This window comes from Carettochelys insculpta, chromosome 24 (assembly GCF_033958435.1).
Source record: "Carettochelys insculpta isolate YL-2023 chromosome 24, ASM3395843v1, whole genome shotgun sequence".
Lineage (NCBI taxonomy): Eukaryota > Metazoa > Chordata > Testudines > Carettochelyidae > Carettochelys > Carettochelys insculpta.
The window spans coordinates 2,570,380-2,580,145 of NC_134160.1; the positions used below are offsets into that span (position 1 = coordinate 2,570,380).

Sequence of the window (9,766 nt, forward strand, 5' to 3'; positions counted from 1 at the left end):
TGGCTCAGGCCCAGTGATGCTGAGCCAACGCTGCTGTGCCCCAGCCAGCAGTGCCAGGCCAGCTCCAGCTCAGCCTTGCAGACATGCCTTGGGGGGAGCCGTTCAGCTGGGTGCCTGAGAAAGAGGCAGGGTCCCAGCTATGCTCCCACACAGGAGCCATGCCAGGCTCCTGCCCCCTCTGCCAGGCTGGTGGCTGTTTGCCCTGGCACTGATGGAAGCTGGGACGAAGGTCCCACGAGGCGCCTGCCAGGTAGGCCGAGCTGCGGAGCAGCCTGCTCCCCCTCACATCCTAAGGCAGGGCTAGGCCCTGGCGGGCTTAGTGGGGCAGACCTGAGAGCAGAGCAGGATGAGGCCCAAGCAGCTGCTCCCTGGAGGGAGAAAGGGCCAACAGGCAGCTTCCCTCTGCCAGAGCTCCATGGGCTGGGGGGCTCAGCGCCCTCTGCCAGGGCTGGCTGCACCCCGCACACAGTACAGGCAGGTGGGATGATGCTGTGTGCCCCCCACAACCCCATCCCCTCCCAGGCGGAGCAGTGGGGGGCCAGTAAGTGTCCCCCCCTCCCCGGCACACAGCTGAGTGCAACGTTTCCACCCTGCTGCAACTGCTTTGCCCCCAGGGTCTCTGCCAGCAGGGCCAGGGTACTGGGGGGCACCAGGGCGCTGGGTGCGAGGCTCAGCCGCGTGTTGCTAGGGCCCAGCTCCAGCACAGCCCCAGGGTAACCCCGGGCGCCCACTGCAGCAGTCAGCAAGAACGATGGGCGGGGATAAGAGGTGGGGGGCACAGAGCTGGCCGGGCCCTGGAGGCGGGCATCGGGGCAGGCCCGGCTCCTGTCCAGGACAACACACCCCGTCCTTGCCCCCCCAGGGACCCAGGACTAACCCGCTCCCCGCCCCAGCCAGCCTGCGGGGGGGCTGCGCTGGGGCGCGCTGGCTGCCAGACTCCTCCAAACTATTTCCTGTTGCTGCAGCGCTAATGCTAACCAGACCTGTCCGTCCCGGCTCCCGCCACCGCCGCGGCAGCCCCGCGCCCCTCGGCCGGTGAGTAGCAGCCCCACCACCAGCCGCCTGCTGCGGCGGCCCCTGGGCTCCCCTAGCCCGACCTGGCCCTGTGCAAGGGGCCGCCAGCGGCTGCGGAGGGAGCCCCCCGGCCCAGCGCCAGGGGCAGGTCACGGCCTGGCCGCAGGCCCCCGCGCTCCCTGGCGGAGGTGGGCAGCGGGCCCGGCCCACCCCCGTCATGCGGCGCTGCCTGTGCCCAGCCTGGCACCTCCAGCGGGCCCCCGTGGGCCGAGGGGCCGCCGTGCCCTCACCCGCCCGGGCTGCGCCACAACCCCCGACGGCCCCAAAGGGCGCCCGGGTTCGCCGCCAGCCTGGCTGACCAGGTCCCCCCTGCCCGCAGCGCCCGACTCCGCGTCAATCATTAGCCAGGCGCCGCGCGGGGCGGGCGGGGGAGGAGCAGTGGGGCCCCCGTGGGGGGCAGGGCCGGGCCGTGGGGGTGTCCGGCAGCTCGCCTGGCTCCTGCCCTCGGGGGACGCCCCCACCCCCATGCAGCTGCCCTCGGCCCAGCCCCCGCAGGGGCCCAACGCAGGGCCAGGCCCGCCAGCGGCCCCACGGAGCTGCTGGGGGGCCCAGCGGGGGGCCGGGGGCTCGCAGCGCGTTGGCTGGGGCCGGTTGTGCTCATGTGGCAGGGGTGTGCCGCGCTCCGCCCTGGGGACGCCGCGCACCCTGCCAGGGCCGGGCCTCCGGGCACACCCGTGGCGGGCTGGGCCCGGGCCCGGGCCCCGGCCCCATTCCAGGGCGCCCCGGCCTGGGCGGGAGCTTCTCGCGGCGTGGGCTCACTGCACCCCGCCTGGGGGGCCGGGCCCGCGCGCTCCCCAGCACAGCGCCGGGGGGACTCCCCGGGGCGCAGGGGACGGAGCGTTCCTCGGGGCCGCGAGCCCCTTTCCCAGTGCCCCCCCCCGCCGCCCCGCTGAGCTTCCTGCCGGGGGGCGGGGGGAGGGGCAGGCCTGCCCTGCCCCCCAGGCTCCAAAGGCGACTTTTCTTGTGAGCGGCCGCGGCCGGGACTCCGACGCTCCCCGCCTGCGCTCGCACATCTGGGAGGAAGGGAGCGGCTCTTCCCAGGGCAGCCTCCCCGGCCCGCCACGCGCGAGCTGCTCCAGAGCCGGCGCGGGGAGCCGGGCCCCCGCTGTGAAGGTGGCAGCGCCAGGGGTAAGCCGCTGCGCCCCCCGCGCAACTCTCTGCGGCGGCCGGGGGCGGCTGCTGGGGGGCCCTGCACGGTGGCGTTAACCCGGCCCGCTGCACCCGCCGGCTTCTGCCAGGGTGTGCCCGCGAGGGGCCTGCGCCCGCCACAGCCGCCCTCTGGCCCTGGCGCTCGGCTGCCAGGTGCGGCTCTTCCTGCCCAGGGCTCTGGCCTCCGGGCAAGCGGCCGCCAGGGCCAGAGCTCCGTGGGGCGGCTCTGGGCTGCCCGGTCTTGTGCTCCCAGGGCCTGCAGGCACCAGGCGTCTCCCCGAGTCCCCGCTGCTGCTTTCCCTGGGGTTCCCACATGCAGCCGGGGCCGGGGCCAGGCCCAGCTCCACTCCCCACGGGGGTCCTGGGCGCCTGGCTTGGAGCTTGAGCGCGGAGCCCCCAGGGCCTGCCAGGTGCCTCGGCGAACTGCCGCCTGGCCCCACAGCAGCGTTTCCCCGCAGCCCCCGGGGACCCGCCCGCCGCGCGCTGACCCTGCTGCGTCGCCCCCTCTGCCAGCGCAGCAGCCGCCCGGGGCGCGACGGGCTGGCTAGGAAGTCGGTTCACGGACCAGCCAGCCCCACAGCAGCCCTGGGTTCCCCCCCCAGCCCCGGGGAAGGGAGCGCAGCAGCCAGGGCTCAAGCCCCCCAGGTCCCGCTCCGTGGCCGGCCCCGAACGCCGGAGGAGGGGGTCGATTCTGGCAGAGCCCCCAGCCCTGCTCCCGGCTCAGGAAGGGGCCACCCGGCAGGGCAGGACAGGGCAGGGCCCAACTCCCGGCCACAGCGCCGCTCCTTCCCTAGCGCGGCCTGCCCGGGGAGGAGGCCCCAGGCTGGGGCAGCCCGGAGCTGGGGAGGGCGGAACCGGCCCGGGGCAGCTTTGTGGGGCTGGAAGTCGGAGCCCAGGGGCCATCCGCAGAGCTCGGGGCAGGGGGACCTGGGCTGGAGGGCCCCTGCCCTGCCGGCTCTGCGCCTGGCCCTTTAATGGATCGAGGCGTCTCTGCGCGCGGCGGGTCTCTGCATCTGCCGCCCCGGGGCCCCCAGCCAGCGGCGTGCGGTCAGGAGCCCAGAGGCTGCAGATTTACTGCCATTCCGCGCATTGCTGGGCTCGTCCCGCCCCTCTGTGCGCTGGCGGCGCAGCAGGATGGCCTGGAGTGCCCGGCCGAGCCACACCAGGGCTGCGTCCAGCTGCCAGACAGCAGCCTGGGGGCTGGGCAGCTCAGTGCGGTGCTGCCGTCAGCCCTTGGAGGCTCAGCAGGCCTGCAGCTGGCTGGTGCAGCCCTGGGGCGCCCTCCTGCAGCCCTGGCCTAGCACAGGGTGCGCGCTCGCCCCAGAGCTGGCTGCATTTTGCTAGCAGGCCTGGCGGTCTCTGCTGAACAGTGTCACGTCTCTGGCAGCCCCCAAGGTGCCAAGTGCTGGAGGGGTGCCAGGGTGGGGCATCAGCAGCACCGCAGGGTGAGGCTGGGCAGCGACGACCCTTGGCTCCAGTGTTTGGCTCTGCGCCGTAGCCCGGGAGTAGGCGTGGGGTGCACACAGCGGTGGAGCCGGCTCCCTGCTCCGCTCAGCACAGGCCCCCGCAGCCGCCACAGGTGACCCACGCGGAGGCTGGTGACAGCAGCAGTCGGGGCCGGCTGGGGTGAGGGGCGCTCTGACTGCCACCGCGCTCCTGAGGGCTGGCGGCGCCGATGAGGAGGGCAGGGGAGCTGGATTTCCTGAGCCAGGCTCCTTGGTGCTGGGGCACACGGCAGCGCTCCCCCACTGCAGGCAGCTGCCCTGCCCTGCACAGCCTGCGAGCCCAGCCCGTGTCCCTCTGTCCTGTGCTCTCCCCCCGCCAGTCAGCTGCCCCCCCAGGGACACCATGGCCCCAATGGGGTGAGCACCTGCTGGGCTAGAGGGACCCCTCTCCACAGGCTGCGCCCCAGCCATGCCCTGGCCAGCATCACATGGTGAACCAGAGAGGTGCCTGGTTTGCTCCCAGAGCTGGCAGCAGCAGCAGGGGCAGGAGCTCCTGACCTGCAGGTGGCTCTCAGCAGGCCAGGGGCCCAGGACCCTGTGCCCAGCCCACTTCCTGCTGGGACATGAGTGCAGCCAGGGAGCAGCGCATGGGGGCGGGGGCCCCGTGCACCAGCCCGCAGGAGTGTGCCCTGGCCAGGGTTAGGTAGCCACAGCTGGGCACAGGCTGGCAGTGAGTGGTCTGTGATGCTGTGGCACTGGAGGACGAGCTGAGGACGCCCCGGATCAGGCTCTTCCCACTCTCAGCCGCGGACCCACCCCATCCCCCAGCTCCCTCTCCCATGACACAGGCATGTCCTCCCTGTCCCGGGGCGAGAGGGGATCGTCCCAGACACTGGACTGGCCAAGGGGGGCTGCTGTGGGCCAGGGAAGGGTTGGCACAAATGGCTCCATCTCGTCATACACTGGGCAGCGCACAAGGGGCTGGACTCCCGTTGAAGGGTGGGGGCGGGAACGCGGGGGGGGCAGCACATTGCGCAGAGGAGCTGGGCAAGCAGAGCAGAGCTGGCTGCTCTAGAGGGGCGTGTGGCTGGGAAGCCTGGCTACTGTCCCCAGCTCTGAGAGGGGAGTGGTGTCTAGTGGTGAGAGGGGAGGGCTCCTGGATGCTGCAGGGGGGCAGGCAAGGAAGAGGAGTCTAGACGTGCGCTCAGATGGGGCTGGGTGTCTGGGTGCCATTGACTCTGGTCACATCCCTGCTGTGCATTGTGACCTGGGCGTGCGAACTCACCTGCCCCGGGGCTGGCACAGGCCGTTTGCAGGCGCCTGGCACTAGGTCCCTCCAAGGGCAGGCAGGGCACTGCTGTAATTTCAAAGCCTTGCCCCGGTTTCTCTGGCAGCCGCTCCCCAGCGGGGCACCCCCGGTTGGGCACTGACTGCCCCTTCACCCCTCACACCCTGGGCATCTGCTGAGCACAGACCTGCCTGCTGCAGGAGGCGCGAGGGGGTGGCAAGACCAGGGCTCCTGCCTGTGCAGAGGGTGATAGACCAGCCTCAGTCACTGGCACACCGTGTTCCCTTCGCTCTGTCCCTGTCGTGTCCCCCCCCAGTGCCTGCCAGCTCGAGAAACGTCCGGCAAGCCCTGCGCGGGGGCGGCTCAGAGCTTTGGCCACACAAGGCCCGTGTGTGCTGGCTGCCCAGGGGCACCTCTGTGCATCCAGCCACAGGTGGCACACAGGCTCTGCCCAGCTTTGCTGCACTGGCTAAAGCTGGGCCCTCGTCTGTGGCCTGAACGCTTGCCAGCCCACCGGTAACAGCAGCTCTTCTGGCAGGGCCAGGCCTGGGAGCCCCGTGGCACAGGCAGCAGGGGCCTGCTCGCCCGGCTGCTCAGCCTGCCTCCCACAGCCGGTTCAGCCTCCTCCAGAGGGTCTCTGCCACCTGGTCTCCTCCCAGGGTTGCCACCTCCTCACCCCACGCCAGAAGCAGGGGATCCCACCCCAGGGCAAGAGCCCCCCGGACACCTCCGGGCAGTGGGCTGAACGCAGACCAGGGAGTCGGGAGCGGCTGGGTTCACGTCCTGGTGCAATACCAGCAAGCCTGGAGCGGCCTGGCGTGACTAGCACCGCCTGGGCTGGGCTCCTCGGAGCTGGGCCTGCGTCCCGGGAGGAGCCAGGGTGCCCGGCGGCCCATTTCAGCCTGCGAGGGGCCTGTGCCCGGCCCTGCAGATGCTGGCGGCTGGCCTGGCCCTCCTGAGCCAGCCTGGGGCAGCAGGAGGGGGCGCGCAGCTGAAGCAGGGTGCTAGCAGCCCCATTTCAAGCCCCCTGTCTCCTAGGTGCTGCAGGCGTGTGGCCCTTGAGCCTGGCCAGGGGCCGCCATGGAGACACGCAAGCGGGAGATGGAGCTTCTGAGCAACAGCATGGCGGCCTACGCCCACATCCGAGGTGCGTGTTGGGGGGGCCGGGCGCCATGGCTGCCCTGGGGCACTGCGGGAGAGCCAGGCAGGTGTTAACCCCCCTATCCAGGGCGGGGGGTCCTGCCAGGCCTTGGCACGCAGCAGCCTCGCGGAGGGGCCCTCTGGCACCTCAGCTTGCCAGGTGTCACACCCAGCGTGCCCGGCCCTGGCTCACACCCCTCCCCTTCATTCCCACGCCAGACAACCCCGAGAGCTTCGGCCTCTACTTCGTCCTGGGCGTCTGCTTCGGCCTGGTGTTAACCCTCTGCTTGCTGGTGATTCGCATCTCCTGCCAGCCACACGCCCGCCGCCTCCCGGCCCAGCCCAGGCGGAGCCCCCGGGAGGTCAGCGAGGAGGAGGAGGAGGAGGAGGAAGAGGAGGACACAGCCGACCACGTGGAGGCTGAGTCCCCGCTGCCCCTCACCGAGATCCCCCTGGAGAATCACAGCCCAGCCGACGGCACCTTGACTGTCAACGTCTTCGCCTCGGCGGAGGAGCTGGCGCGGGCGCAGCGGCTGGAGGAACGGGAGCGCATCATCCGGGAGATCTGGCGCAATGGCCAGCCGGACCTCCTGGGCACGGGCACCGTGGGCCGGGTGCACTACTACTGACCCCGGGCACGGGGCCGGCGGCCCAGCTCTGCGGGGGGCTAGCGCTGCCCGAGCTGGACTGTGGCAGCCACCGGCTGGGGGCAGGGCGAGGCTCCCACCTAGGGCGGCTCCTTTCGGCACCGGGCTGGCGCTGCCTCAAGCCCCCTCTCTCCTCCCCCCGCGCCCCGAAACACCCTGGAGCTGGCGCCAGCCGCAAGAGGCACTTGTCCGAGCGAGGGCGCTGAGTGGTGCTGAGCCCAGCTGTGCCCAGCGCTGCGCCTGGCAGCTCACTGTCCCGGCCCTGCTCACGGCGGGTGACTGGAAGCGGCTCCCCACAGGCGAACCATCACCCCACCCGCTCAGGGACGCAGCTCTCACCGCGCCAGGCTGCCCACCCTGCCTGCCTGCCAAGCCAAGCCCAGCCCTGGGACAGGCCCTGCCGGGGCATGGCTGGACTGGGGCACAGGCAAACCTGCCCCTCCCCATGGCCGGACACGCTTGGAACTGCCCCCCTCCGACCGCAGCCTGGCCCTGCCACTGGCTGGTGGTGGAGGAACCAGCCCCAGCCCAGCACAGGCTGCTAGCTCAGGTGTAGCCTCGCGGCATGGGGCGGTGCCATTGTTCCTGCGCTCATAGCTGGAGCTCCTGGGGCACTCGGCTTGGGGCAGCCAGTGGGGGCCAGGGGCGGGGCCGGACGCTGCCATGACTGGGTTTGCATCCCTGTGTCACATGGCCGTGCTGGCGCTGCGCCCCGGGGGCCCTCGCAGGAGCAGGGAGCCTGGGGAACCCAGAGCCATGCAGCTGTGCTGTGGCCAGTCCCCTTTCCTGGCGCCGGGCAGCCAAGCCCTGCAGGGCACCAGCAGCAGCTCCCGCCTGCTGGCTCTGCCCAGGCTCCTGGCAGGGCGGCTGGGGGCGTGGGGGGCACTGCAGGCAGGGAGGTGGGGGCTGTAGCTGGCCCCAGTGTCAGAAGGGTGAGCTAGGGGCAGGGCCCAGGGCACCTGGCTGTGCCAGGCCCTGGGGGAGGGGTGGAGGGTGTGTGTGCAGCTGGGCTTTCCTGGGCCAGTGCCATGGGGCGCAGGAGGCAGCTGCTGTGTGGCGAGCTGAGGTAGGCAGCCCGGTCCCATGCGTCTCTGAGCCCACCTGCAGCTGGGGTGTCCTGGCCAGGCAAGGCCCTCACCCCCCCCTCCACCTGACGAGAGAGGCCCCCCCCCCCCCCGCCCTCCCTGCAGCTGGGTTGTCCTCCTTGCCCCTCCCTGCCTGATGTGTGTGTGAGAGAGAGAGAGAGAGAGAGAGACACACACACACCCCACCCGGCGCTCTGGGTTGGTGCCTGGCAGCTCAGCCCAGCCAGGGGGGCGCTGGTTCTCCGGTGCCTGCCCAGCCTCACGGCCGCAGCGCCCTGCACTAAGTGCTGAGCTGTGCCCGCTGGCGAGGTGAGGCCTGGCCTGGCCTCTCCCACTGTGCTCGGCGTGCAGGCCCATGGGAGACAGCCCACACCCGTCGGTGCAGGACGCACCGCACTGGGGCGTTGGCAGGTAAGAGGCTCGGGGGGGTTTGCCCAGCCCTGCTGGGCACCAGAGCCTGTGTCCGGGAGCATGTGGCAGGATTTGCCACGTGCAGGGCATAGCTCGGCCCCAGGGGTGCCTTGCGGGGTGGTGCCCAGGGCTGTCCTGCCCCGGGACAGGGTGCTGCAGGGTAAGTGGAGCTCAGTGTTACCAGCTCATTGCACCCAGCAACATGGCGCACTCATAAACAGCACCGACCCTGCCCTGCCGGCCGTGCGAGCGCATGGGATCTGCAGCGGGGCCTCCCCAGCTGCTTTCCTGGGGGCACCCCATGCGTGGCTTGTTCCTGGGGCTGCTCTGTGCATGCCGGGACTCACCCAGCACTGACTCAGAGTGGGGCACCACACAAGCCTGAGGCGTTTTGAGGGGGGGGGGGGTGTGCTGCCATACATCCAGCAGTACCCTGGCCAAGGGATTCCCCCCACCCCCGGCCCAGGGTGCACACAGCTGGCAGACTGTGCTCCTACCAGGGAGGCAACTGGCTGCAGTACCACCCCCTCCTCCACTGAGCGCACAGGCGCTGGCCGCAGCAGCGGTACACTGGGGTTGGGGGTGCAGCGGCCTGCCCCCCCCCCCCAATACGGCACCCCAGTCCTTCACACGTGGGGCGCCTGCCCAGGCACAGCTCTGGTAAGCCCCTGCGTTCACTGTATGCTGGGCACTGGGGCAGCTGCCCTGGAGCAATTCCGGTGCCAGCAGAGTGCCCCACTGGGCCGGTGTGCGCTCGCTCGCGCTCTCTCTCTCTCTGTGTTGCACAACCACACAGTCTTCAGTGCACACAACAACTGTGTTCCACACCCAGCTGGAAGAAGAGTAGAGGGACCATTGGCCAGCACCTGGGTGGGCACCAGAGCCTCACTCAGCTTCAGGGGGCCTGGTGCTGGTACCCCAGCACCGGCAGGCGACAGCTGGACGCCAGCGGCTGTGCTGGGCACTGGCCTGCACCCAGGCCACAGGCTCCCCTCCCTGCACCTCCCTTGCCCTGCCCCTCTCCTTGCTCCCGAGGCCCAGCCCGAGCTGCTGCCTGCCGAAACCTTCCCAGGCTCCTTCCCCTCCCCCGGCCCCCGCATTCCTGCTAAAATTAGCTGCTGTCCCTTTCCGGCGGCATCTGACCTGCCCCATCAGTCACTCGCTGCTTCCAGGATGTGCTGGGAGGGGTGGGAGGCTCCCGCCTGCTCTGGGCTGGCTGCCAGGGCTGAGGCCCGGCGGGGGGGTGTGTGTGTGTGTGTGTGTGTCTAGTTCGCTGGGGTTTGGGCTGCATACAACGTCACACACACACACACACACACACACACACACACACACACACACACACACACACACACCACCCACCCCCCCCCCCCCCCCCCCCCCGGTCTAGGGCTGCCCCTGGGTCTGAGCCCCCCTGCCTCTGCTCTTCATTAGGGCCTTCTGGAACTGGGGCCTAAAGCACATGGGATGCGCCTGTGGCTCCAGCTAGGGGTGCTCCTAGCCTGCCCCCCCCCCATGGGCCCTCCA

At 71.1% G+C, this 9,766-nt stretch overlaps 1 protein-coding gene across 2 annotated transcripts; it reads left to right on the forward strand.

Moving 5' to 3' along the window:
- Nucleotides 1-901: 901 nt before the first annotated feature.
- Nucleotides 902-9,534, forward strand: EVA1B (eva-1 homolog B). 2 transcript variants are annotated; one of them, XM_074976390.1, is made up of 3 exons: nt 902-1,035; nt 5,995-6,103; nt 6,316-9,534. In XM_074976390.1, the coding sequence occupies exons 2-3, from the start codon at nt 6,037-6,039 to the stop codon at nt 6,723-6,725; spliced, it is 477 nt and encodes a 158-aa protein (XP_074832491.1). In that variant the 5' UTR covers nt 902-1,035; nt 5,995-6,036; the 3' UTR covers nt 6,726-9,534. The 2 variants fall into 2 exon arrangements, with proteins under 2 accessions (XP_074832491.1, XP_074832490.1); XM_074976389.1 differs by lacking the exon at nt 902-1,035 and adding an exon at nt 1,846-2,202.
- Nucleotides 9,535-9,766: the final 232 nt, after the last annotated feature.

Bases quoted from the DNA above. Each gene is read 5' to 3' on its own strand.
- EVA1B (XM_074976390.1), top strand. From the start codon at position 6,037: ATGGAGACACGCAAGCGGGAGATGGAGCTTCTGAGCAACAGCATGGCG. The intron at 6,104-6,315 runs GTGCGTGTTGGG...TTCCCACGCCAG, and splicing joins GGCCTACGCCCACATCCGAG to ACAACCCCGAGAGCTTCGGC.